The 23,277-nt window shown below is 33.5% G+C and overlaps 5 protein-coding genes across 7 annotated transcripts; 1 reads left to right on the plus strand and 4 right to left on the minus strand.

Annotated features, from left to right (window-relative positions):
• The first annotated feature begins 1,005 nt into the window (after nucleotides 1–1,005).
• LOC137819041 (protein NRT1/ PTR FAMILY 1.2-like) lies at nucleotides 1,006–4,829 on the plus strand. Its single transcript, XM_068622756.1, has 4 exons — nucleotides 1,006–1,255; nucleotides 1,379–1,596; nucleotides 2,870–3,417; nucleotides 3,511–4,829. Exons 1-4 carry the CDS (start codon nucleotides 1,147–1,149, stop codon nucleotides 4,382–4,384), a joined length of 1,749 nt encoding a protein of 582 aa, XP_068478857.1. The 5' UTR covers nucleotides 1,006–1,146; the 3' UTR covers nucleotides 4,385–4,829.
• A 93-nt stretch (nucleotides 4,830–4,922) lies between these two features.
• On the minus strand, nucleotides 4,923–5,958 carry LOC137819042 (uncharacterized). Its single transcript, XM_068622757.1, has 3 exons — nucleotides 5,702–5,958; nucleotides 5,463–5,603; nucleotides 4,923–5,344 (listed from the first exon to the last, which is right to left on the minus strand). The coding sequence occupies exons 1-3, from the start codon at nucleotides 5,876–5,878 to the stop codon at nucleotides 5,183–5,185; spliced, it is 480 nt and encodes a 159-aa protein (XP_068478858.1). The 5' UTR covers nucleotides 5,879–5,958; the 3' UTR covers nucleotides 4,923–5,182.
• Nucleotides 5,959–7,592: 1,634 nt separating this feature from the next.
• On the minus strand, nucleotides 7,593–11,089 carry LOC137818302 (ruvB-like protein 1). The gene is made up of 12 exons (XM_068621634.1): nucleotides 10,884–11,089; nucleotides 10,608–10,796; nucleotides 10,215–10,346; nucleotides 9,974–10,123; nucleotides 9,647–9,802; nucleotides 9,389–9,523; nucleotides 9,052–9,117; nucleotides 8,864–8,970; nucleotides 8,381–8,480; nucleotides 8,190–8,281; nucleotides 8,043–8,112; nucleotides 7,593–7,945 (listed from the first exon to the last, which is right to left on the minus strand). Exons 1-12 carry the CDS (start codon nucleotides 10,971–10,973, stop codon nucleotides 7,856–7,858), a joined length of 1,377 nt encoding a protein of 458 aa, XP_068477735.1. The 5' UTR covers nucleotides 10,974–11,089; the 3' UTR covers nucleotides 7,593–7,855.
• Nucleotides 11,090–12,215: 1,126 nt separating this feature from the next.
• LOC137812423 (probable CoA ligase CCL8) lies at nucleotides 12,216–18,904 on the minus strand. Of its 3 annotated transcripts, none has more exons than XM_068614392.1 (17): nucleotides 18,135–18,904; nucleotides 17,181–17,350; nucleotides 16,781–16,933; nucleotides 16,467–16,659; nucleotides 16,274–16,365; nucleotides 15,944–16,013; nucleotides 15,755–15,807; nucleotides 15,505–15,612; nucleotides 15,185–15,283; nucleotides 14,887–14,979; nucleotides 14,683–14,760; nucleotides 14,215–14,322; nucleotides 13,895–13,985; nucleotides 13,401–13,474; nucleotides 13,082–13,261; nucleotides 12,657–12,710; nucleotides 12,216–12,546 (listed from the first exon to the last, which is right to left on the minus strand). In XM_068614392.1, the coding sequence occupies exons 1-17, from the start codon at nucleotides 18,301–18,303 to the stop codon at nucleotides 12,502–12,504; spliced, it is 1,830 nt and encodes a 609-aa protein (XP_068470493.1). In that variant the 5' UTR covers nucleotides 18,304–18,904; the 3' UTR covers nucleotides 12,216–12,501. The 3 variants fall into 3 exon arrangements, with proteins under 3 accessions (XP_068470493.1, XP_068470507.1, XP_068470500.1); XM_068614406.1 differs by lacking the exon at nucleotides 18,135–18,904 and adding an exon at nucleotides 17,913–18,079; XM_068614399.1 differs by lacking the exon at nucleotides 15,755–15,807 and having other exon boundaries at nucleotides 15,505–15,633; nucleotides 15,915–16,013; nucleotides 18,135–18,783.
• A 992-nt stretch (nucleotides 18,905–19,896) lies between these two features.
• Nucleotides 19,897–22,078, minus strand: LOC137812441 (cytochrome c-type biogenesis CcmH-like mitochondrial protein). The gene is made up of 4 exons (XM_068614418.1): nucleotides 21,942–22,078; nucleotides 21,383–21,532; nucleotides 20,410–20,541; nucleotides 19,897–20,307 (listed from the first exon to the last, which is right to left on the minus strand). The coding sequence occupies exons 2-4, from the start codon at nucleotides 21,524–21,526 to the stop codon at nucleotides 20,116–20,118; spliced, it is 468 nt and encodes a 155-aa protein (XP_068470519.1). The 5' UTR covers nucleotides 21,527–21,532; nucleotides 21,942–22,078; the 3' UTR covers nucleotides 19,897–20,115.
• Nucleotides 22,079–23,277: the final 1,199 nt, after the last annotated feature.

Below are 23,277 nucleotides of genomic sequence, written 5' to 3' on the forward strand. Positions count from 1 at the left end.
TGTAACAATAAAAGTGATAGGTTTATATATATTAAAAAATTTCACACTAAATTCGAGATATAAAATAACTAATGCAATTAAAAATGAGAAAGTGTTTCCACAATTGCTTAGTGAATGTAACAAAATTCAAGCCTTATAATTGATTAAAACCAGAAAGTTTCACATTGATATTTACTTTCTAAAATTACTCTAATTAGTAAATCAGCATACATATATGCTTTGATTATCAACATTGAAAAAAAAAATATAGTAAAAATATGGGAATTTTTTAACAATTGATAAAAAAAATTCTCTTAATTATTAAAAATTATTAAAATAAATAAAATTTTAATATATTATTGAAATGGATAAATCTTGTTACGATGACACGATTTTAATGTAGGAAGTGGTGTATCCGTGTCGGACATACGGATCGGTGTCGACACTCGTACGACACTTATCAGTGAAGTGTTCAATTCAAAAAATATTTGTTGGATTCTTAAAAATTCTAGCACGGTTCTAACACAATGTTAAAAGGTATAAATACAATAATTTTCTAAAAACTCAAATTTATTGTATAAATTTTTATTATGGTTATAAAAATAAGGAACAAATTCTTTTCAACCCGTCATGAAAAATATCTTCATGCTCCCAAAAGAATCTCAAACATAATTTTGCACATAAATATTTTTTTTCAATTTATATAATTTAAAATTATACGTATCTTCGTGTCTGTATCCATTGTCGTGTTAGTGTCCGTATTCGTGTTGTGTCAGTGTTCGTATCTGTGCTACATATGGTGCATTATGATAATTAAATTTGGACTAAAGTCGTATCAAGCGAAATAATTTACTTATTTTATTAAATTTTAAATAAAAATAACTATTTAAATAATTAAAGAGATTTTATCATTAAAAATTCTAAAATATGATGCATGATGAAACTTATTAATTTGTGTGAGGAAGGAAGTGTTATTAACATTGGGTGATACATTGTAAATATCGTGGGACGGTGATAGCATAGAAAGTGTTTGCTATAATTAATTAATATGTTGTAACAGAGAAACGAAGAGACATGGTGCAAGTTCTGACATCTTTATCTGCTGCATGAAAAGTGGTATTTAAGACCTCTCAAAACTCTTTTGTGTCTTACTTGTTTGCATTAACAATGGAGAAGCAAGTGGAGCTTTCTTCAACTCAATTTGAAATGGCTTCTCAACACCTTCAACAACCCCAGAGGAAAAAGGGTGGTTTTGTCACCATGCCTTTCATCATGGGTACACTTTGTGTTGTGTTGTGTTGTGTTGTTTCACATCATAAACAAGTCCATGTTCCTTCAGATTGTGTGCTTTGGTGATGGATTCTCTCATTCTTTTTGGTTTTGCTTGTTTGTGTTGCAGCAAATGAGGCACTTGCAAGAGTTGCAACATTTGGTCTTCTGCCAAACATGGTGGTGTATTTGATGGGGACTTACAACTTTCATTTGGCCAAAGCAACCCAAGTGCTTCTATTGTCCTCTGCAACAAGCAACATCACACCACTCATAGGTGCTTTCATTGCTGATTCTTGCTTGGGTCGATTCCTCTCTGTTGGGTTAGGATCCACCATCACTTTCCTGGTACTTTTTTTCAGCTTCCTTTATGTATTTTCTCTTTTGAATTCACAATTGCAATCTTCAGCTTTAGGACTTTTACTATTACTTTCTTTAATAAAAATCAATTAAAACAAAGTGTGCCAAAATGTGTATAAGAGCGTGTTTCTGGCTATGTAGTATAGATATAGATATGAATACGGACACAGCATATGTTTTTTTTAGCAGAAAGATGTTTCTTATAGCCTCCAATTATTCTCAAATGCAAAATAAGGAAAATTTGAGTAGTGTGGAACAGAATGCACCCAAAACATTGACTTCTCATCCCACTAAATTGGCTTTATGCACATGGTTTTAAAGAAGAAACAGCTGAGATAATTGGAAAGTGTTTCTATTTCTTCAATGTTGCTTTCTTTCTGTAAACTTTGAGTCACTTTTGTTTGTATAATAATGATGAAATGTAATTTACTTATGAAAGTAGCAAATTCTTTTTCTTTTCTTTTATTAGAGTAATCTTTGATATCTAGAAAAAATTGTTAATGAGTACTATTATTGTGGCTGTAATTACAGCTGCAGATACCCCAAAATTCGTGATGCAGCAACAGCCAAAATTGTAGTCAGCTTTTTTATATTGTCATCTGAAAACACACTGATTATTAGAATGATCTGAGAAGTTGTCGCTTTGTACTTAATTCCAGTCCAAGAGTTTTTGTACATGATCTGAGATTTGTTTACTCCTTTACTGATGAAACAAGTATGAACAATGCAACTTTTTTAGCGGCAAGAAGCTACTTTCTTCGTATAATATTGAAGTGTCTGATCAATGATTATTCTGCCGGACTTCAATTATATATTGGCATTAACAGAAATGTGAAGCCAGAAGCCATTTCTTTTATGATAAAATATCTTGCTTGGGTCGATTCCTCTCTGTTGTTGATGTGGCTTATCATGCCTTTTATTTGAGGATTGGTTTGGTGATCTGTAGAGTCTATAGTATGTTTGTAGACCAGGTGTTGGACTGGTTAGTTTTTACCACTATTTGTATAAGAGTTAAGACACCCCTAATGTCTATATAAGGGTTGGGACATCCTGAAGTGTCTCATTTTATTTTATTTATTCTTTGTTGAAAAAAATTTATGATAAAATATACATTCACAACTACATGATCTTTTCAAAGTACAAGAGAGCTATATGGAGATAAATAAAATATCATGCTGCATGAAATATAAGACTACATTAACATTTTGTATTTTTGATGCACTATTAGATTCTATTAAAACTTGTTTTATTCTTTTAACAGGGAATGATACTCTTGTGGCTAACAGCCATGATTCCACAAGCTCAGCCTCCTCCTTGCAACCTAGAAACTGAAAGATGTAAATCAGCAACAACTGGGCAAATGGCAATGCTAATCTCTTCCTTTGCTCTCATGTCATTTGGAAATGGTGGCCTTTCATGTTCCATGCCATTTGGTGCAGACCAGGTCAACAAAAAGGATAACCCCAACAACCACAGGGTCTTGGAAACATTTTTCAGCTGGTATTATGCTTTTACAGCTTTTGCTGTCATAATTGCCCTCACAGTCATAGTATATATCCAAGATCATTATGGGTGGAAAGTGGGTTTTGGTGTTCCAGCAGTACTTATGTTCATGTCCACTTTATTCTTTTTCCTTGCTTCTCCACTATATGTAAAGAATAAAGTTATGGGCAGCTTAATCACTGGCCTTGCACAAGTAACTGTTGTGGCCTATAAGAACCGGAATCTTCCTTTACCACCTAGGAACTCAGTTGAAATGTACCATCGTAGGAAGGACTCTGATCTTCTTGTTCCTGCTGATAAACTAAGGTTGATATGATAACACTACCATTATTATCATGTTATGTTATGCTTATTCATGGATAAAAAATTATGAACCTCTTGCAATGCTTTGTTTTCTAGGTTTCTGAATAAAGCTTGTATCATTCAAGATCCTGAGAAAGATATAGCATGTGATGGATCAGCCTCAGATCCGTGGAGTCTCTGCACAATAGAACAAGTGGAAGAACTAAAAGCTATTATTAAAGTTATTCCACTGTGGTCTTCAGGGATCATGGTGTCAATTAACATTGGAGGCTCTTTTGGAATACTGCAAGCTAAATCCCTCAACAGGCACATCACTTCACACTTTGAAGTTCCAGCAGGTTCTTTTTCTGTAGTCTTGGTGATTACAATATTTATATGGCTGGCTCTTTATGATAGGGCCATTATTCCTCTAGCATCAAAGCTCATAGGCAAACCGGTTAGGATCAGTGCCAAGAGAAGAATGGGAATTGGGTTGGGTTTCTCTTTACTCCACTTTTCAACTGCAGCTATTGTGGAGACTACAAGGAGAAGGAGAGCAATCAAAGAGGGACATGTTAATGATGTGCATGCAGTGTTGAATATGTCTGGAATGTGGCTTGTTCCTCAACTTTTCTTGGCAGGCATGGCAGAAGCATTCAATGCCATAGGCCAAAATGAGTTCTATTACACAGAGTTTCCTAGCACTATGTCAAGTATTGCCTCTTGCCTTTTTGGACTTGGAATGGCTGCAGGAAGTGCTTTATCTAGTTTGATATTCAGCACTGTGGAACATGTTACTTCAAGAGGAGGAAAGGAGGGATGGATTTTAGATAATATTAACAAGGGTCGTTATGACAAGTACTACTGGGTGCTTGCTCTGCTGAATGCTGTTAATATACTCTATTATCTAGTATGCAGTTGGGCTTATGGACCCACACATGATCAACTATCCAAGTTGTCTGATGAAAATACTTCAAATGAGAAACCATAAACTCAAAATGGCTTTGTGACCAAGGCATATCCATGTCAGTGAAGATATTGGCTTAAATGTTAAAAGAGTTAACTAGATTTGGCAATGAATAATTGGGGGTCTATTGAAAAGGTAGTCAAGGTTAGTGAAAACAATGATTCAAAGAGTTAACTGAAGTGCCTACAGGTTCACAATGGAAAGAAAAAGTATGGATCTATGCAGGAAGACCCTGATTGACTAGTTGAGATGTTGAACTTTGTAGGAACTTACACTACTTGGATAGCCATATTTATATATTTTCATGATTTGATATGTAGTAGTTGCATATATCAACAGCTATTAATGTGTGTATAAACTGTATTGCTATGTCAAGATGCATATTTTCTCCATAGTAAAATTGTTACTGTAACACGTTGCAATTGCCATCAAAGTTCAAGTTGAGCAAAACATAACAAGCTATTATATATGAGAGGAGTCATACACTTTAGGCAAAAGCATTTAAGAGTCACTTACTGCAAGTATTATAAATGTAATTTATAGTATAAGAGAGAAGGTAGAATTTGAGAAGTCTATTGTAGGACTATTTAGAGAGATTGTATTCTCATTTCAAAAGTAACAGTGAAATAAAAGTTATATTCTCTGTTCACAAGAATATCTTGCTCTGCTTGATTTCTCCTTTATTGTGGTGTCTACCTTTTAATCCTCAACACCAACAAAATAGATACAACATGTCACTGAAGTTGATTGAAACTGTTTACTTTCACATGGTAGGAGAAAAGCAGAGCCTCCATTAACAAAAAATGTAAAGGAAGGCACTAGTTAGAGTTTACTTGCTTGGTGTTTTGAATTCTTTGTAGCTACTGCCATCCACAGTTTTCCTAGAGCAATCAATTCTCCATTCTGCTTTTTCCTTACTTCCACAATCACAGAACTTAAATCAGCCTTCCTTCCTACAACCTTTGCTTCTATTTCAACCTCTTCCTATTGTTGGTAGAATTAATGATTTGATGAGTAAAACAATTGGACTAAAGGATGCAAAAGTTTTCACAGATTCACAAAAACCAAAGATATTGAGATGTGAACATGAAGAGAAGACTACCTGAAGCTTTGCTGTTGAGTAGTATGAGATACTTAAGTCAAGAGTGACATGGTGACATTGGTTAACTGTGTAGGGGACAACACTTCCAACCATGTCTACTAATGTTGCTATTGCACTCACATGCCAGTTTCCACTTTCATCCTACAGACATAAAAGCAAGAATTGCCATGGTTATTACAGACAACAACAACAAAAAGGGCTTAAAAAAAGATAAAGGGTTCAAGTTCCTGATTGATTACCAACAAGCCACTGTGTATGATCATGTCACAGAGAAAAAAACCTTTGTGTGCCTTAACAAATCGGATACCCCTTGTGGAGGAAGTCTCTACCTCATGACCGTTAGTCTCATCTGACAGGTCTTTTATCCATTTCTGAATAGCCTCAATATTATGATCCTCCATATCTTTCTCAACCATCTCACACAACAGGCTGAAACACAACCCTTCTCAATTTCATAACTCATTTCATCACTCTTTTTCTTCAGGTTGTATTTAAACCAGTTACAAAGTCAACCTTGTTTTATGATAAAGGGGAAAATACTTTATTCACTTTGCTTGATTCTCCCTGCACCACACATCAATTCAAATTTGCATTCAAACAATGAAGTGAAATGTCCGTTTTAACCTTAACAATTTAAAATATTTTGCCTTCTCAAATATAAAAATATTCATATTCATAAGCCAAATCACAAAGTTCGTTCTAGATTTAGTCATTGGGAAGTTTACCTAGACAGCATAAATGACTTTTCGGATGTCAAGATCCGTAAACAAACATAAATGAGTTATGGATCCTGACAGCACCATTTACCGCACACCATTCTAGACATGAAAATCTTAAACTTATAACTCACTTCTGGATATGGTCATCTAGAAACTTAAATGAAACATGAAAATAACCTTATAGATATCCAAAATTCGGAATATATAACAACCACTTCCAGATTTTTGCGTCCGTAAGCAAACATGAATATGAAACCAAGGACAATGCTGGATTTTAAATTTTAAGTTGGTTGCATGGAGAAATTGCTATTTTAGACCAGTTTGGACTTTATGCAGTTCAGTTTTAAATCGGTTTTAATTCAATATTTAAAAAGGACTTGAGAAAGAGGTTGTCCAAATAGAGATCACAAATAATTCAAACTTGATAAATTTATTCAAACATATATCTGTCGTGTTTTTCAATATGTCAGTGATCAAACATTCTTTAAAATTAAATATTTGCCTCATACATAAATTATTTTTAACATATAGAAAGTTTATTCACATTTTTTCTTTTCATTTTCTAAAAATATGTATGGGAAAAATTTATGTTTGTGTATAGAACAGACACCATTTTTCACATTCTTGATTATTTTTACTCTAACCTTTATTTATTAGATGAATGTGATATGGTGCTATATTTTCATTTCTCTTTTAAGCCGCCGGCGAGGTTCACGTGAACTGTAATTGTTGAAAACAGTGTGTATAAGAGAAAGGAGATCACACGAGGTTCACATGCACTTTAGAATTGATTTTTTTTTTTTTAAATATCAAGATAATAAAAAATTAAAATTTAAAAAGTGATTTAATAATTCAAGAAAAAAAGTGACATATTCAACCCCTTAAATTGTGGGCATAGTTCTTGATAAAATTAAATGTTATAATTTTTATGTAATGAAACTGTGATTAATAAGTAATATTTGAAGTTGTTTAATAGTAAGAAAATCATTTGATGATACAAAATGAACTTTCAAAATATAATATAAGTTAATGATTTAAAAAAATATTGTGAATATGTATTTAACTTTTGGAACATACTAGCATTTATCTTTTTAAGATTGAAATAACTCAAATTAAAATTTTAAAATGAACTTTCAAAACACAAAGTTAGATGATAAAAAACCCATAAATTCCAATTAGAAAAACAAATAAACAATAAAGAGACAGATAAACTCATAAATTTATTAATAATAATATATGTATATGCATTAATTTAGTTTATAATTTATATAAACACAATGGGAAGTTCAGGAATTCTCACAACTGCTAAGCACGTCCTACAATATTCCAAAAGCCACCAAAAAGTTGTAGAATTGAGGGGATAGAAGTTAAAACCATGAAAGTTTGAAGAAGAAAAAGAAACAAAAACATGGGGGAAATAAACTGCCTCGTTAGATTCCATGTTGCCTTCCTGTTTTCAGTCGTCAAAACACAATAATCTTAAAGCGATTTCAGCAAAAAATTACAGCACACTCTTTCGTGTTCTTATCTCAGGTTCCTGCTACCATCAATAATACCCTGATGTATTCTTTGAACCAATGGTCTGGGATCATGCAGTAGACAGTAGAGAAGCACCAAGCAAACCGGTTGTAATTAAAACCCAACCACCAGCTATTGCAACAGTTTCAAAATATACTATGAAATGTATTTCTCCTGCTGCTCTTGAAGTAACCTGGCAGATGATTTGGCATCCAAATATAGCGAACAAACCTCTTCAAGATCCGCCTATAAATTTCACAACAATAATAATTCATTAAGTTGAAGATAAGCACGTAGTGATTATTTCAAATGCCGACATCAAATAGTCCAACTTCATTATTACCTTGCATATATTGTCTCGGCCATTCATTTTTGCCACAATGCTGGCAGGTGATAACAGCTGAACTGCATGCCTGATAAGGAACAAGTGTAAGAAACATAAGGAAAAGCATAGGGTAGGATAGGGGAACAGCAAATCTAGAATGCAAACCTTAAAGATGTCCGTTGTCCAATCTCCCCAAGGAAAGCTAAACTCTCGTCATCCACCACCAGTTCCTCTACTTGAGCACGGATAGCTAGAATCTGTTCCACAGGTAAGTGGCATGTATGTTTGCACATATCAAAATACACAACACTTGACATCTTGAAAGTATATCGGAAGAAATATAAAGGTAATGCTACCTGTATCATTTCAGCAGGACCGTAGATTTGTGTTCGAATGATCACCAACCGATCCAGCAGGTCAACAGGTATGCCGTGAGGACTGGTCATATCAGTCCCTCTGTATAAAAAAGCAGGCAATAATGCTCAAATGTTGGCAGGTGAAACAATGAAAACGGAGACATAGCAATCTAACCACTAACCAATATGACCATTTACTTGAAGTTTACATTGAGTACGTCAAATTGTCAATTAAGTATGTAGTATAAACCCTAAACATCAATGAAGACTCACAAACACAGACTTATTTTTCAATCTTTACTAGTGATAAAACTCAAGATGGAGTTAGTTAAAAAAACTAACAAAATAAGACCCATGGTGGGACCTGCTATGGTAAAAATATACCAAGAATGACTGGCAACCTATCATCACACTGCATTCATTTGATTTATCCAAATTTACCACTGGACCAAACCTTTAAAAGCAACATTATTTTCATCATACCTTACATTGCAAATTCCTCTATTAGTAGCAAAGATTACTATTGGAGATAGGGAGCTCTCTAAAGCACGATTCAAATATGAAAAACACTCCATGTCTAACATATGAACCTGCAAAGAAGCATTAATATTTAATTATTTAGATGCATTAGAAATGCAATATTTAAATGAGAGGGTTATTGACAGAGTCACCTCATCGATAAATAAAACTCCAGGGACAAGCTCTGCCACACCTTCATCAATATATCTATTGACAACCTGTCACCAACAAAAACAGTTACCCTCTTGATTCCGTATCTTTTTTCTTTTACCTTTGTTTTTTTTCTGGTTATAAATCACAAGTATGACCTTATCAATCACCATTTTCAATTCATGTATGAAACATCTTAAACAATAGGTAATACACCCAATGACAATTGGATGTATTTGGAGAAATTGTCAAGAGAACCCCTCATTTTCAGAGCCATAATTTTTCCCACAACTAATTAAATTAGAGACTACAAACTTATATCAGAAGTTCTGAAAATACCTTGTTAATTTCTTGTCTCAACTTGTCAGTGATTTCGGTTTTCCTGGGTTTCATCATCTGACCCATAAGAGACAGAATATCTTGTCCCCCTTGAGGTCGTGCATTGGCAGCATCCAGATCATGTAAGGTTACATCCTTCAAGAACAAGCAATTCAAATCACCAAGAGATCAGAAATAACTAATAATAATAATAATTATACTAAAATAGAAAATCTTAGAGGCATTACATTGATACAAATTTGGTTTCAAATTAAATACCTGAACAATCTCCTTTTTCTTGTGAACCTCTCCCTTGGGAAGTGGAACATACTCTTCTGCTTCAAGGTCAAATTCTGTAGCAAAAGCATCACTTCGACCCACCCTTTTTACAGCGCCACTATTTGCCTCAATGTATATAACATCCCCAACAGCTACCTGCACCACGTATGCAGAAGTCCCAAATCAAAACATCACACATTTGTTCACACAAAAATTACACAGCTTTAAGAATAAAACAGCTCCATACAAAAAAAAAAAATTAAACTCATAACTAATTACGTTACACATGGCTGCACACACAGAGCAAGAGGAAATCATAAACCTAACCTTTTCCTTAATCAAGGCATCATATATGGTGGGATCCAATTTGAGTTGCTTGGTCCCTTTCACTGTCTTCAATCCAATTATCACGTGGCTAATACTTTTACCATAACCACCTGATACACTCTCAGTTTCTTCCGGAGTGAGCTCAGTTACCTTACACAAGACAAGCAAAAACATCAACAACAATATGCAAAATGCACAATCACACCCCAGTTTCAATAAGAGACAGAAGCTACAAAGTCACCTCTCCTTCATACACTTCCTTGTTTTCCTTTATACGCAGACCAATGGCCCGTCGAAAATTTTCCATGAGAACCTCAGTCTTCTTCACTTCTGAAGAGTACACTTCAGAGCCAACCATTGGACAGAATGGAACCTGCAGAGTGGCATAAACCTCATTAGCAGTGACAAAAATACGAGTTTAATTAATGGCTATGCACCGAGTGTCGTCCAATTACAAAAACATCCGTTGCCATGACTCTTAAGATCGTTATAATAAAATTCAATAAACAAACATAACACATACAATGGTTTATCATTAGCTGAGAACGCTAAAATGCCTTACACTAACAGAGCATAGTTTTCCTTTTCTCAAGCAAACAAAAAAAAAAAAACAGCACAAGAATTAGTGTTGAACCTTGGTGCCAAGCTCTTGGCTTATCCCAAGTGCCAGTGCAGTCTTTCCGGTTCCAGGTGGTCCGGCGAGAAGAAGTGCACGGCCGGCCATCTTCTTCTGGCGAATCATGTCGACGACGAGACCGGATGCTTCTCTGGCTTCAACTTGGCCGACGAAGCCAGCGGCGAAACGCGATGCCTTTCCACTGGCCTGAACATCAATAATCAAAGAAAAATTGGGAACTGAAAATGGGAGACCTAGCACAGAATAGGAGAAGAAAGAGGAAGGAGAACGAACCTCGAGACCTAGGCCTTTGATGTGAGTGTGGGTAGCAACACGCTGTTTCTTGGTTGTTGACTGAACCTCTTCGATTTTCATCTTCTCCATTTCTCTCTCTTTCTCTGAGGTTTTGCACTTTGCAGCAGCGGACACAGAGCAACAACACGAAACGAGAGAACGCGCTAGAAATGAAAACACAAGGGAAGAAGAAGGTGAATTCACTGGGCCATGGACTAACCCAGGCCCATATACTTAAATCTTGGGGAGTTACGTTCTGCACCCCTATAATATGAAATTCCATTTTTACTCTTTTAAAATTGTATTATGGAATATATCATCCAAGATAAATTCTGGAATATATAATACGGAATATATATATATATTATGAATTTTAAATTATGAAATATGTTATTTTTTAATTTTTTAAATGTTTTGATATCTTATTTGAACTAATTTTGAACATAGTTAATTTATTTTTATATTTTAAACAAATAATTTATTTAATACACAAGTTTTTTAATAGGAAAAATATTCACTAAAAGTGAACACAATAAATGATGATTTTATCTAATATATTAATAATAATAATAAAATATATAATATCATTGCTTCTTTGCAGTATTAACTCTTCTACTTTTTTTCCTTTTTATATTTTTATTTGTTGTAAAAAATGTATAAATATAAATTTTGCTTTCAAAATAAAATTAAAGTACCACACATAACATTTGGACATTTTTTAAATGATAAAAAATAGCATTCACTTTTTTTTGTTATGCAGCAGAGATGAAAAAAATTGCATTTAAAATATCATCATTCATAATGGCTTTAAAAGCATTACAGCTTGTACAAAGAAAGTAGCAAATGAATCACAGATTCTAAACTATATTAGGTTCAAATATTTGCCACCAATGCTCTCTATAGTAGAATTTCTGAGCATTGTTTTCATGTGAACTGAGCCAACTTGTAATGCAAACTCTTCTTCACTGATTTTGGAAGATCAAATGATTAATTCGTTTCATTTAGTTAATAGTTAGTGGAGTTTAGATGATTATCTACTTGTATTTAGTAGATTACAAGGCACATAAGTAACCATTTTGTACAGACTTCTCATTGGAATCAACACCACATGTTTGAATTGTCACAACTTCTATCAGTTCTCCTTTCTCTGGTTTTTTTCCATCTTGTCAACAAACAAGCTGTGAGAGCTCTCAAAGATTTTAGTAATAAAAACATCTTTTTAACATAGATTTTACTATTTGATGAAATAGGACCCTCTCAATGACTCATTTCATTTTACTAAAAAAATAAATTTAGATACTAAAAGACAGATAAAGAGAGTACTAAAAGAAGTGAATAGCTAAACATTTTTTTTCATTGTTACTATAATAAATGTTTCTTTATCAAATACATTCAATCAATCACCTTCATAAAGCTAATTTGCTAAACTTAATGATAATTTATTTTTCTTTTCTCTACTCCTTACAATATGCTAAAAGTTATTGAGCTTAACAAATGAGAGGATAAAGGTTTCTATTTCACTAAATAATTGGTGCAATTTTATCTGAGATTTCCACCGTCTTGAAAAGCTGGTTTCAGAACATTAAACTTTGACCAGTGAATAATACTCAAATGGTGTTCATTGTTCTGAAACCACCAGTTTCTTCAGCTCCTTTTTATTTACCTGAAATTTCACAGGAGAAACAATTAACTACTTTTCCATTTTAGAAGATATGTCAAGGTGAAAAAAGAAATGATGTTGATAAGGACAAGATCGAAGCAAAAGTAAACTACCTTCCCCATGGCATTGCGAGGGAGTTTCTCCCACAGAATTAGTTTAGTTGGAATCTAACAAAAATATGCAAACAAATTATCAAAAGAGAATAATTATGCCTTATTACAAAGACAAGAAATTAGCAGCAAACAGAAATGGTGTATTTTAATTGTTTGGTTAGAGTGAGATAGCCAAGAAATAAATGAAGTGCATTGAATTTTGAGAATAATTTGTCATCACATGAGCCCAGAAAGATATTAATTTGTCATCATAGATACATAGTTTTTTTTTTAAAAACTTCCATGTTAGACATTATTATGCAACTTGACATCTCGATTAAGCTGAATCATAGATACATAGTTTAAGATTTTCTCTTCGGATCTCTCTTTCACATTATATATCTTATACACACACTCAAAAAACAAAAATGGTCATGTTGAGATACCTTATAAGGTGCAATTTTTTCTTTGGCCCAGGTGGATAATTCTTCTAGGGTTAGAACAGGCTTTGATTCTTGATCTCGCTTTGCTTTAACATCAGCATGTGGCACAATGAGTGCACCTACAATCTCTCCATAGTCTTTGTCTGGTAATCCTAAAATGACACATTCTGAGACAGCTGGATGCTGCAAAAAATGTTTAGTGTGTGAATATTCATATATCATGCATTATATTCAACTCTTCCATGGAGAAAAAAAAAATGCAGCAAATACATGGGGTTGATAACACCTAGCAACCCATAATGAGAAAATGGTAGCAACTTGCCTCTATGATAACTGATTCAATTTCTAATGCAGAGAGCTTATAGCCACCAGCTTTGATTATATCAGCATTAGTACCTGTTAAACAAGTAGAGAATGTACACAACGTTATTTTTAGTTTTATTTCCATCACAAACTTTATCTCCGATGTTCAGTTGTTTGTTGTTATCTCAATGTTTACTCGTAGTCAATCAAGATGAAATAGTTGAGTTCTCATCCATGCCCAAATAAAAAATATCAGGAAAAACCAAATTTTCTGGCTATCAGCTATTAGGGATAAATGTTTCTGTCAAAAACAGGTAAAAAAATTTAAGCATTTTTTCTCTTACTTTTTGTTGTGAGACTTGTTTTGGAAAAGTGAAATCACTGCCTCAAGGAAAAATCTAGAAAATTTCAAATGGGATATGTTTTTATTAATTAAGGCATGAGAATCATGCTACAGGGTGCACTAAAAGTTCACTTTTATGAGCAAACATAGAGAAATATAAATTTCCTTACGTCCTAAAATGATGTAATATCCATCTTCATCTGTAGTAACTGCATCTCCAGTCTTAAAGAATCCATCATCAGTAAATGATTCCTTCGTTACCTGCATGGATATAGGAAAAATTCTCAGAAGTAGATATGATATCCTTTTTAACATTCTCTTTATTAGGAATCTTGGACTTTCAGGAACTGAAAGAGGGTATTGTATCATGATTTACATAAAATCATCATGCAATGCATTGTACCTCAATAACAATTTGGAGGAGCATAAAAAGTAAAAAGAACAGGTAATAAGTACTTCTGAATCCCTGAATAGAATAACTTGAAAGTACCTCAGGAAGTTTCCAATATTCTTTAAACAATGAAGGGCTTTTAACGCAAAGCTCACCCATTCCATTATTATAGTCATTCTCATTCTCTTCATCTGCAATAATCTTTACCTGTCAAGCAGACAGAAATGTCAGCCTTAAAATTCCATACAATATTTTTTTCTCATTGAGTGTCGATAACACTTGAGAAAACGCCTCAAGTTTTTTAGTAAAAATCTCATTATGTCAAAGTAAACTTTGAACCTGTCCTTCAAGTTTCAGTCATATATCACTTTATTGAGTGTTTAGAACAATGAATTTAGTTTCCTTAACCCGATTTGAAACTTGAGCATAGACCATTGGTTACTAAAATCTCTACAGTGTTGTTTAGGATATCTGATCATGTAAAAAGATTATGCAGTAGTGGAATGAGAGATAAAACAGCCAAATTTCTATGGCAAGTAGCAGAGAACAACTTCAAGATCAACTAACCTGTATACCGGGAAATGGTTTGCCCACGGTTCCTGGCTTGCGCTCACCTTTCAATGGATTTGACAATGCCATAACAAACTAGAAACATTAACATAATACAATAAGATTCGTCTAAAAAAATCACAGTACTTTTATTAAGAAAACTAGTGAAATACATACATGATTCAATACAAAGTTGAAGGACTTAAACTAAAGTTTACTTACTTCAGTCATGCCATATCGTTCCAATAAGCGATGCCCAGTGATGGCTTCCCATTCTTGCATAACAGGTAGTGGAAGTGCAGAGGACCCACACATCTGAATATTAACATGACATTATATCAGATTTCTAAGATTGAATCAGTAGTCAATATCCGTGCATGCTAAATTTCAACACCAGTGAGTTACATATTAAAAATTGAAGAACAATCCATTATTTTCAAAATTCAAAAGAACTTCCTGTTTATCTTCTTTCAAGATACAAAAATTGTTCAACACAAACTACTGGGCCTCTTTTTCTTACCATAAGACGCAAGTTATTTGCAGCAGACGCTGAAACATGTTGAAGCTCAGGATCCATTGCATTATAACCTTGTATCAATCGGGCATAGATAGTTGGAACCTTCATTTAAAAAAGGATTTGAGTATAATCAGATCACCCAGGACAAAACAAAGAACACCATCAAATGGCCTGCAATTTATAAATACTCTTTTTGTATGGCTATATCTGTAAAAACCATTTTTTCAGCCAAGCTTAAGTTATATCCACAAACCAAGGTACCATGAGAATGAACCATATGATATATCATATATATGAACAATGTTAATAAGAATTATACTTACTCCAGTGAACACAGTTATAGCATCGTCGGCCTTAGAACCATCAGTTGGATATGATTCACGCCATCTCTGCCAAACTCCCCTCACACTAAATTTTGGCAAAAACTCAACCTTCAACAACACAAGTACATTCTTAGCCGCATAAATTTGTTTAAAATGGATACTATCTATTTTGAGGCCACTTAAAGATTCGTTAAGATCTTATTTTCTAGTTGTCTATTCTTTGGAAGCATAAGTGAAGAGAGTATATTACCGAGGAACCTGTATAGAGAGGGGCCATTAAACCATTGAAAAACCCATGAACATGTATATCATATACGTTAAGGATTGACGTAATAAAGATATCGCAAATCATATTTTGCAAACATACTAAAGATGATAATATGTTTTGAATAATTTGAAAATTATTGAACAATGTATTGAAAGAAACTTTCAAGGATATGATGTAGTGGTAGACAATGCAGAAACTTGTCAGCAGCCGTGTATTCCCATGCTTTTGCCAAAGTTTGGACCTAATATCAAAGAAAGAATTAAAAAAATATTTACAAAATTAATAACAAGATGAGTTGGACTGACAAGCTCAAGTCGACAGGGATTATATTGCATTCTGATTAAAGCCAAATCATAAACAGTAGTTCATGCATGAGTTGATAATATCACACCAATTTGCTCAATCACAAAGCCCATGTTCAGGAGAGTATTTTATTTTAGTGGATCATGAAACTTTTAATTCAAAGTAATAAATGTAACTAGAGATAAACATAGAGCATACCTGGGAAATTATGCTTCTGTGTGTATGAACAACTCCCTTAGGTTTACCGGTAGTCCCACTGGTGTACAAAATCAGTGCTGGATCTTCTTCACCTATGCCAAAGGATATGAAAAACAAATAAAGAACTGTCAACAGATTGCTAGTGAAAGACTCTACCATATCCATATATAAAAGCTGAAACCAATTTTCTTACCTGATCCTCCGATAATATTATCCAACAAAATCCTGTCTGCATGAATTTTCCCATTCTGTTGGCGTTCATCTCTGCTTTTCTCTGAAGACGTGTTGACAACAGATGGAAGATGAAAAAACTGAGAAGAGCTTTTATTGGCTACGGTTTGCATTAATTCACTATGCTCTTCAGTACTCAGTATTGCAGATATATCCTACAGCCATATTATATCAAATTTCTATTAAGATTTAATCCACAAAGCAGAAATGAAGCACGAGGTGATGTAGAATAATCAGATAGTTTAATTACAAAAGAAAAGAGACTCCAACGCATACCGAATTATCAATCACATACAAGAGCTCTACTTCTGGATAGCTGGTTGCAAGGGGAACAGCAACACCTCCACTGAGCCAAATCCCAATTATTCCAGCAACAAATTCAGCAGAGGGTTTGGCTACAATTCCTATTCGAGCTCCACCAAGACTTCCCTGGGTTTCGATACCAATTAGAATTTAGTCAATATTTTGAACATATTCACAAATGTAGTACTACACACGAATGCCAAGCAACAGACTATGAATTTTGTTAATCTTCAATATTTAGCAAGCGATCCGAATAGAATAAAAAACTGAGTTTTCTTAATGAGAACATAGTGTCCCCTGCTTTCAAGCTTTTACTATGTGAAGGCTTTGTTCTGACAAAACAATAGTAAGAGAATAGTAAGGTGTGACTCACTGTTTGTGCATCACTGGCACACAAGAGATTAGATATCTTCTGTGCTGATGAGATGAGTTCCTTGTAACTATAACTCTTCTGATCAGCCCTGATAGCAACATTTTCATGAGCTGTAGGTTCTTGCTTAGCAATTGCTTTTACCACCTCCATTAATGTAGCAGGTGCAGATGCTATATAAAAGGAAGCAAGAGTCAAATAACCTTTACAAATGAATTTATTAGATATTAAACAAATCCCACGTGATGTAAACTGAACAACCATAATATCTGTCTGGTTTTTTTCTCAAGTGACTAGATAATCAGAACCAAGATGGTCCTTCTAAACTTCCCAGCACAGCAATATCACTATCATAAGGTCATAATTCATAACAATTCAAGATAACTTCATTTTTCGTGTTTAAAGCTCTTGATCTTCCTGGACACCGAAATGTTAAACCCAAGCTTCCATAAAGCAATAACCAGGTTTTCATGGTGTACTAGGCAACGCTACAACATGATCCACAATTAGGAGATACAAAAGCCAAAACGCTACTTGCCACAAAAAAGATGCTTCATAATAATCTCTATCCTTAAATACCTTTTTCTTTAAAAAAAAACCCAAGCATGATGTTAACTAATAGCTAGAATATAAACAAAGTAGAACCATCAAAAGTAGTATTTAAGAATACATTACATTCAGATGAAAAAAAAAATTAAAAAAAGGGAGAGTTAGAAGAGGGAAAAGGAAACACACCCTTTACTTCTGCATGCAATAGTGCATACCCCAACAATATATTTCATCAAATTCAGCCTCAAGATATAATTTTTTTCATGGGTCTAATAACCCAGTTGAAAGAAAAAAACAAAAACAGTGACCCCAGAAGAAAGAATCCCCAAAAGCAAAAGACTCACATTCAAAACAGTAAGAAAGTTAATTTCAGTGTGAAGAACCAATCAGAGAGAGAGAGAGACTCACACGAAAGTGGATGAAGCTTAGAGAAAGAGAACCTGGGGAAGGAAACGTGATGTGGGAAAAGAGGGAAAGAAGAGGAAGTTATGAAGGGATGGGTAGAAAAATTGCGTAGGTGTAGAGGTAGCGGAAGGAGAGAGAGGTGTTTGTTGAAAGCTTTCAATGAGCGACTCATTTAGGTGGCTGGTTGATATTGGTAACAGCTAATCGAGCGGTGGAGTTAGGTGGAATTCAAACGGCGTGCTACAAATTCTTTTCCGCACGTTCACTCTTTTACCTCCACAATTTGTCTTCTTCTGAGTCAAATGTGGCAATTTCGGAGACTGTGATATGCCTTATTCAATTCCAAATCCAATTCCAACACAGTTTCTTATTTATCTTTTCTGGGCTTCCTCTCTTTTGGGGGGCTTTCTGGTTATTGTTTCTTAGTTCTTGAGACCCTTTGTTACCATGATATTAACGTGAACATGATTGAAAACTCGTGACCATATCTTGTACTTCTGGTGCCCTTTTCGTTGATGGGCTTCTTTGTGGTAGGAATTAGCTTAGTACAGAAACAAAAGTTTTCTTTTTCTTCTCTGGTGGGGTTGGGATTATCATAGTACACAAACAAAAAGTGGATTTCTTTGATTAAAAAAATAACTAAAATATACACAAGGAGTAGCATAAAACAATACATATACGTAGTACTTCAAACGGATGCGTATAATCGGAAACGAGCCCACCAGGTTTTAATTTTAGATAATGAATTGAATAATAGTGGGTCACACTGACATAAACATGTGTTTGGTTTGACCCGCAAGATTTGATTTTTTTTTTTTTTTCAATTAGATTTTTCGAGAGTTGGACTAGTTGGTATACTATTTTAGTGCTTTTTGGTTTGTTTCTTTATTGAGGTGAAAAATAAAAGTAACATTAGATAATGGGTTGTGTCAAGCACTTTAAAAAATGTTAGGTGTTAATGGGCGAAGCGATTTGATCATCTGTGGAAGTTAATGACAAGAAGGTTCGCGTCATGTGTTCGTGTATCTTTCAAGCAATTCTGCAATAAAAAAATGCAGAAGAAAGAAGGAAGAGCAGAACAGAACCCACTTTTTAAAACCTTGTGTCAGTTTGCCATTCTAACTTCTCGCTACTCGAAGGGTCTAAAATGTCTGACCCCAAAACAATAGGTTCCCCAAATATGAATGCATATCCACCACGTCATAAAAGAGTAGTTAGAAGTCTTAGCGTGGAGAATACAATGAACTGTTTTGGATAATCTTGTGTTAGTGGGCATGTTGCAGGGGCTATTTCTTGATTGCTATTCACACATATCACGATCAATAACTTTGATGGAACTAGTTTAATAAGAACAACTGCCTTAAATTTAAGGGTAAAAAATGGGATAATGAATTCAAATCTCACATTTCATTTCATACAATTTGTTTCCTTGACTTTTCTATGTGAGAATGACAAAGGGTTAATACATTTTTTTTCTTGTAAGTTAGCTTTTGCTTCTTTTAACTTTATTTTGTTTTGGTACCCAAAAGTTTTGCCTTGTTTAGCTTTCGATCCTCAATTGACATTGGTTAAAATACCAAGCTTGGCCATTGACAAATAAAATAGGGGCATGTTTGTTTTAATTTCAGAGTCAGTTTTGCCCACCTTGTACTCGTTCCAATAAAAATCTATGATTGAAATTATTTTCGGCACCCATTTCCATTGTGTTCATCGACATAAAATAAATTCTATCCATCTTTAAAACAGATGTTAATCTAGACACACATTGCAAATATGTTTGTTCATTGATTTAAACTAGGTTCTATCTACAAAGGTACTGCAATACCAGGCTTGAAAATTTGTGGATTAACATCAAAGTGAAACTTACTTATAGTCACAAACATGTACCACATCAAAGGTTCTGTTCAAGTTGACCACCTCCGTAGTCCATTGCCCACAAGGTTAAAGTCATAATAGTAGATGGTCAACATGATCATTGACCTTATCATCTCCTCCACCAGAAGGGTGTTCTGGCTCCCTGGGAAGGAGGTGGTGTAAGAATATCAAGCATTGTTTCCTTCTCTTTTGGGGTCAGTGAAACACCTCTAACAAGGTCCAGAGCCATGATATGGACATTAGTCTTTTGTTTATGCTTCTTGTAAGCCCATCCTCCTGCAGCTACAGCAGCAACTAGGACCTATTTGAAAGAACATATTTTTGGAATCAGCAAAAATTTAAACTACATAAAACGTAAAAAGCAAATTCCAGTCCTTTCAGTCCTCCAGAGAATTTTTTTTACAGGTGATAACCACAAAGCTGCTGTCTGCATATCAAACTTGGGCGTATAGAGTACAGTCTCTCCAAAATCGTCCTCAAGCTTTTTGAAGATTTCCTTGTCACTCTTGCCAGCCCGAATTTCATCACGAATTAACTGAGAAACAGTACAAGTGCTTAGAGTTTGCTTGATAGTGACAAGGCTCACTTTCAAAAACTGCTAGCAGACATGGCTGTTTTTTTCATTTTAAAGAAATTCTTAGCAGAAATGGATCAAAAGCAAACATAAAACTAAGCAAGAAACTTCAAAATCCTAAAATATATGTTCTACAGATAGGAAAATCAGTTATTTCACACACCCAGAATTCCATCACAACCCTGGCATATTCTGTTTAATTTTTCGTAGCTTCATCAAGACAAAAATTCAAGTCCAATGAAGGGTACAAAAACAAAAGGCTTTAGCCAATGAAGCTTTATAAACCGTGTATCCAATTAAACTAAAAAGGGGGAGTTTTCTTTTTCTTTTTCCTCATGTGGGGTTGCAGGAATGAAAATTGACAGCCATTTAGTTGACAGAAAGCCAAAGTAAGCATGAAAGAAGATAAACTATACAAGTAAACAAGAAAGAATACTGCATTACTTAATAAAAGTTAAACCGTTACCACGAGGGAAAACAAGTAATATATCCAAATGATACATTGATATTTGATAACTCATACTAGAAGTTACATCAAAGAAGAATTTGGGTGTTCGATGTTAATTTTTAAGTCGCACACAAAAAACAACAATCTTATTTTAGACTCCACCCTTATGCACCAATTCATCTCAGTCCCTTATCCTAATTATTTCAATTTTACAAGCCATTTGAAGTTCAAACAAGTAGTTGAATGAAAGACAAAATAAATAAACTGACAGAATAATGTTTCTGTAAGCAGTACGGAAATAATTAATAAGTAAATACCCATATCAGAAAGTAAAAGTGCAGAGCAGATAAGCACCTTCCTGAGCAAAATGGCAATGTCTGCTTGAGAATCCTCAATGGATTGACTCCCACACTCCGTGCACCTCACATTGTGACTAATGTTTCTTGCCCGAGCATCTACTATCATTGCCTTCTTCACTGCATCATCCTCACTCGCCATTTTAACCTACCAAATAAAACATCCAAAAAAAAGGGACTTCATACGCTGAGTGGAAGAGAAAGTAATGAAACTTCTGTTTCAGCCACACATTTTACCAAACAGCTGCAAGGCAAAACCAGGACAGGAACATAACAAAATAAAGCAAAGAAAAAATAAAAAATCACGATGCCTTAACTCTAACACCCAATGATCATGAAAGTTAAAAAACACCAGAAACTAATCCCTATAATCTAAAGCATAAACAACGCGAAAAGCTTTCGTTCATTCATTTTGTCGAACAGTTGCAATGCACAAACTTCAGCAGAGAAAACATTCCCTCCAAAACTAAAAGGAAAAAGTAAATTTTACATGGAGTTTAATACATGGATTTATTGAATATAGATAAATGCAAAATGGGTTTTACGTAGAAACTCACTGAAAAAAATTGATGAAAAAGTAAGGGAGAGTGTGCGATCGTGGTTCTTCTTGGCTTTGGATTCAAAGCTTAGATTAGATTATGCGGTGCGTTTTGGGTTATCAAAGAATCGATACCATATTAATAAATTATTTATATAAATTAAGAATAATGCTACTTCAAGCCTCAGATATAAATAAAAATACCGAATTATTCACATAGTGAAAATTAAAATAAAAATGCTTGAACTTCATACTAATTAAGAGTGTTTGTAAGTTTATTTTATTTAATATTCTTAGTTTTATAAACTAAAGAAATACATTTTATAAATTATTTTCAATTATACGCCTAAATTTTAATAAGAAACATTTTAAAATAATAATGTTAAATAAGATTGATTGAGTGAGTCAACGTGTGTTTATAATATTATTTAACTTTTCTAATAAAATTATAATAAATCATTTTATAATATGTGAGGGAGATAAATTAGTTAAATTTTATAATAGATATTATAGTATTTTATTAGAAAATAGAAGAAAAGACAAAAAAAAGGAATAGATGTAAGGAAGAAATAGAATAAGTCTTATATTGATTAGTCATAAGAAATAGAAAAATAAATAAAAAAATCACTCTCTCTTTCTTTTTCTATTTTATATTCTTTCTTTGCCTCTTTTTTTATTAACCACGATTTTTTTTTATTGTATTGACATCAAACAATATCTGTTTTTCTATTTACTTTATCTTTTCACTCTCTTTTTTATTTCACCGTATTTCATTAGTATAAAAAAGTTAAATTTTTTTAAATAGTTCGTTTTAATTATTTTCGTCATAAAACTAATGAAAAACATTACTATAATTTTATATTATTATTATTATTATTATTATTATTATTATTATATTCATGTGTGTTGCTGAGTAGATTTCCATGTTGGCAATATTGTTGAAAAACCAGTAGCTTTGAAGTTTGTATCTTCAATGTAATCATCTTAATCAATAACATTAAGACAAATTCTTTCTCCATCATAACAATTTGAATATGCACCATTATCTTTTAAATTTTCCAAAGTTATTCTTTAGATTTAAAAATTTGAAATTAAAAGAAAATTATAATTCGAAAATCAAGATCTCATTCTGAAATGTAAAAAATACATTTCAGAAAAGAAAATCCATTACAAAATTTGAAAATACATCCAAAAAAAAATTATAGAATTCAAAAATATGTTCTGCAAATCTAAATCCATAAATGTATTATGAAAGGTGGATCTGGAAGTATTTTTTTTATCCACACTATTCTTTTATTTAAAGTTATTTTCATTATTTTGCATCATCATTTCACTGGAAAATCGGGTGAAATTTC

The sequence above is a fragment of the Phaseolus vulgaris genome, chromosome 10, assembly GCF_000499845.2.
Source record: "Phaseolus vulgaris cultivar G19833 chromosome 10, P. vulgaris v2.0, whole genome shotgun sequence".
Classification (NCBI taxonomy): Eukaryota; Viridiplantae; Streptophyta; class Magnoliopsida; order Fabales; family Fabaceae; genus Phaseolus; species Phaseolus vulgaris.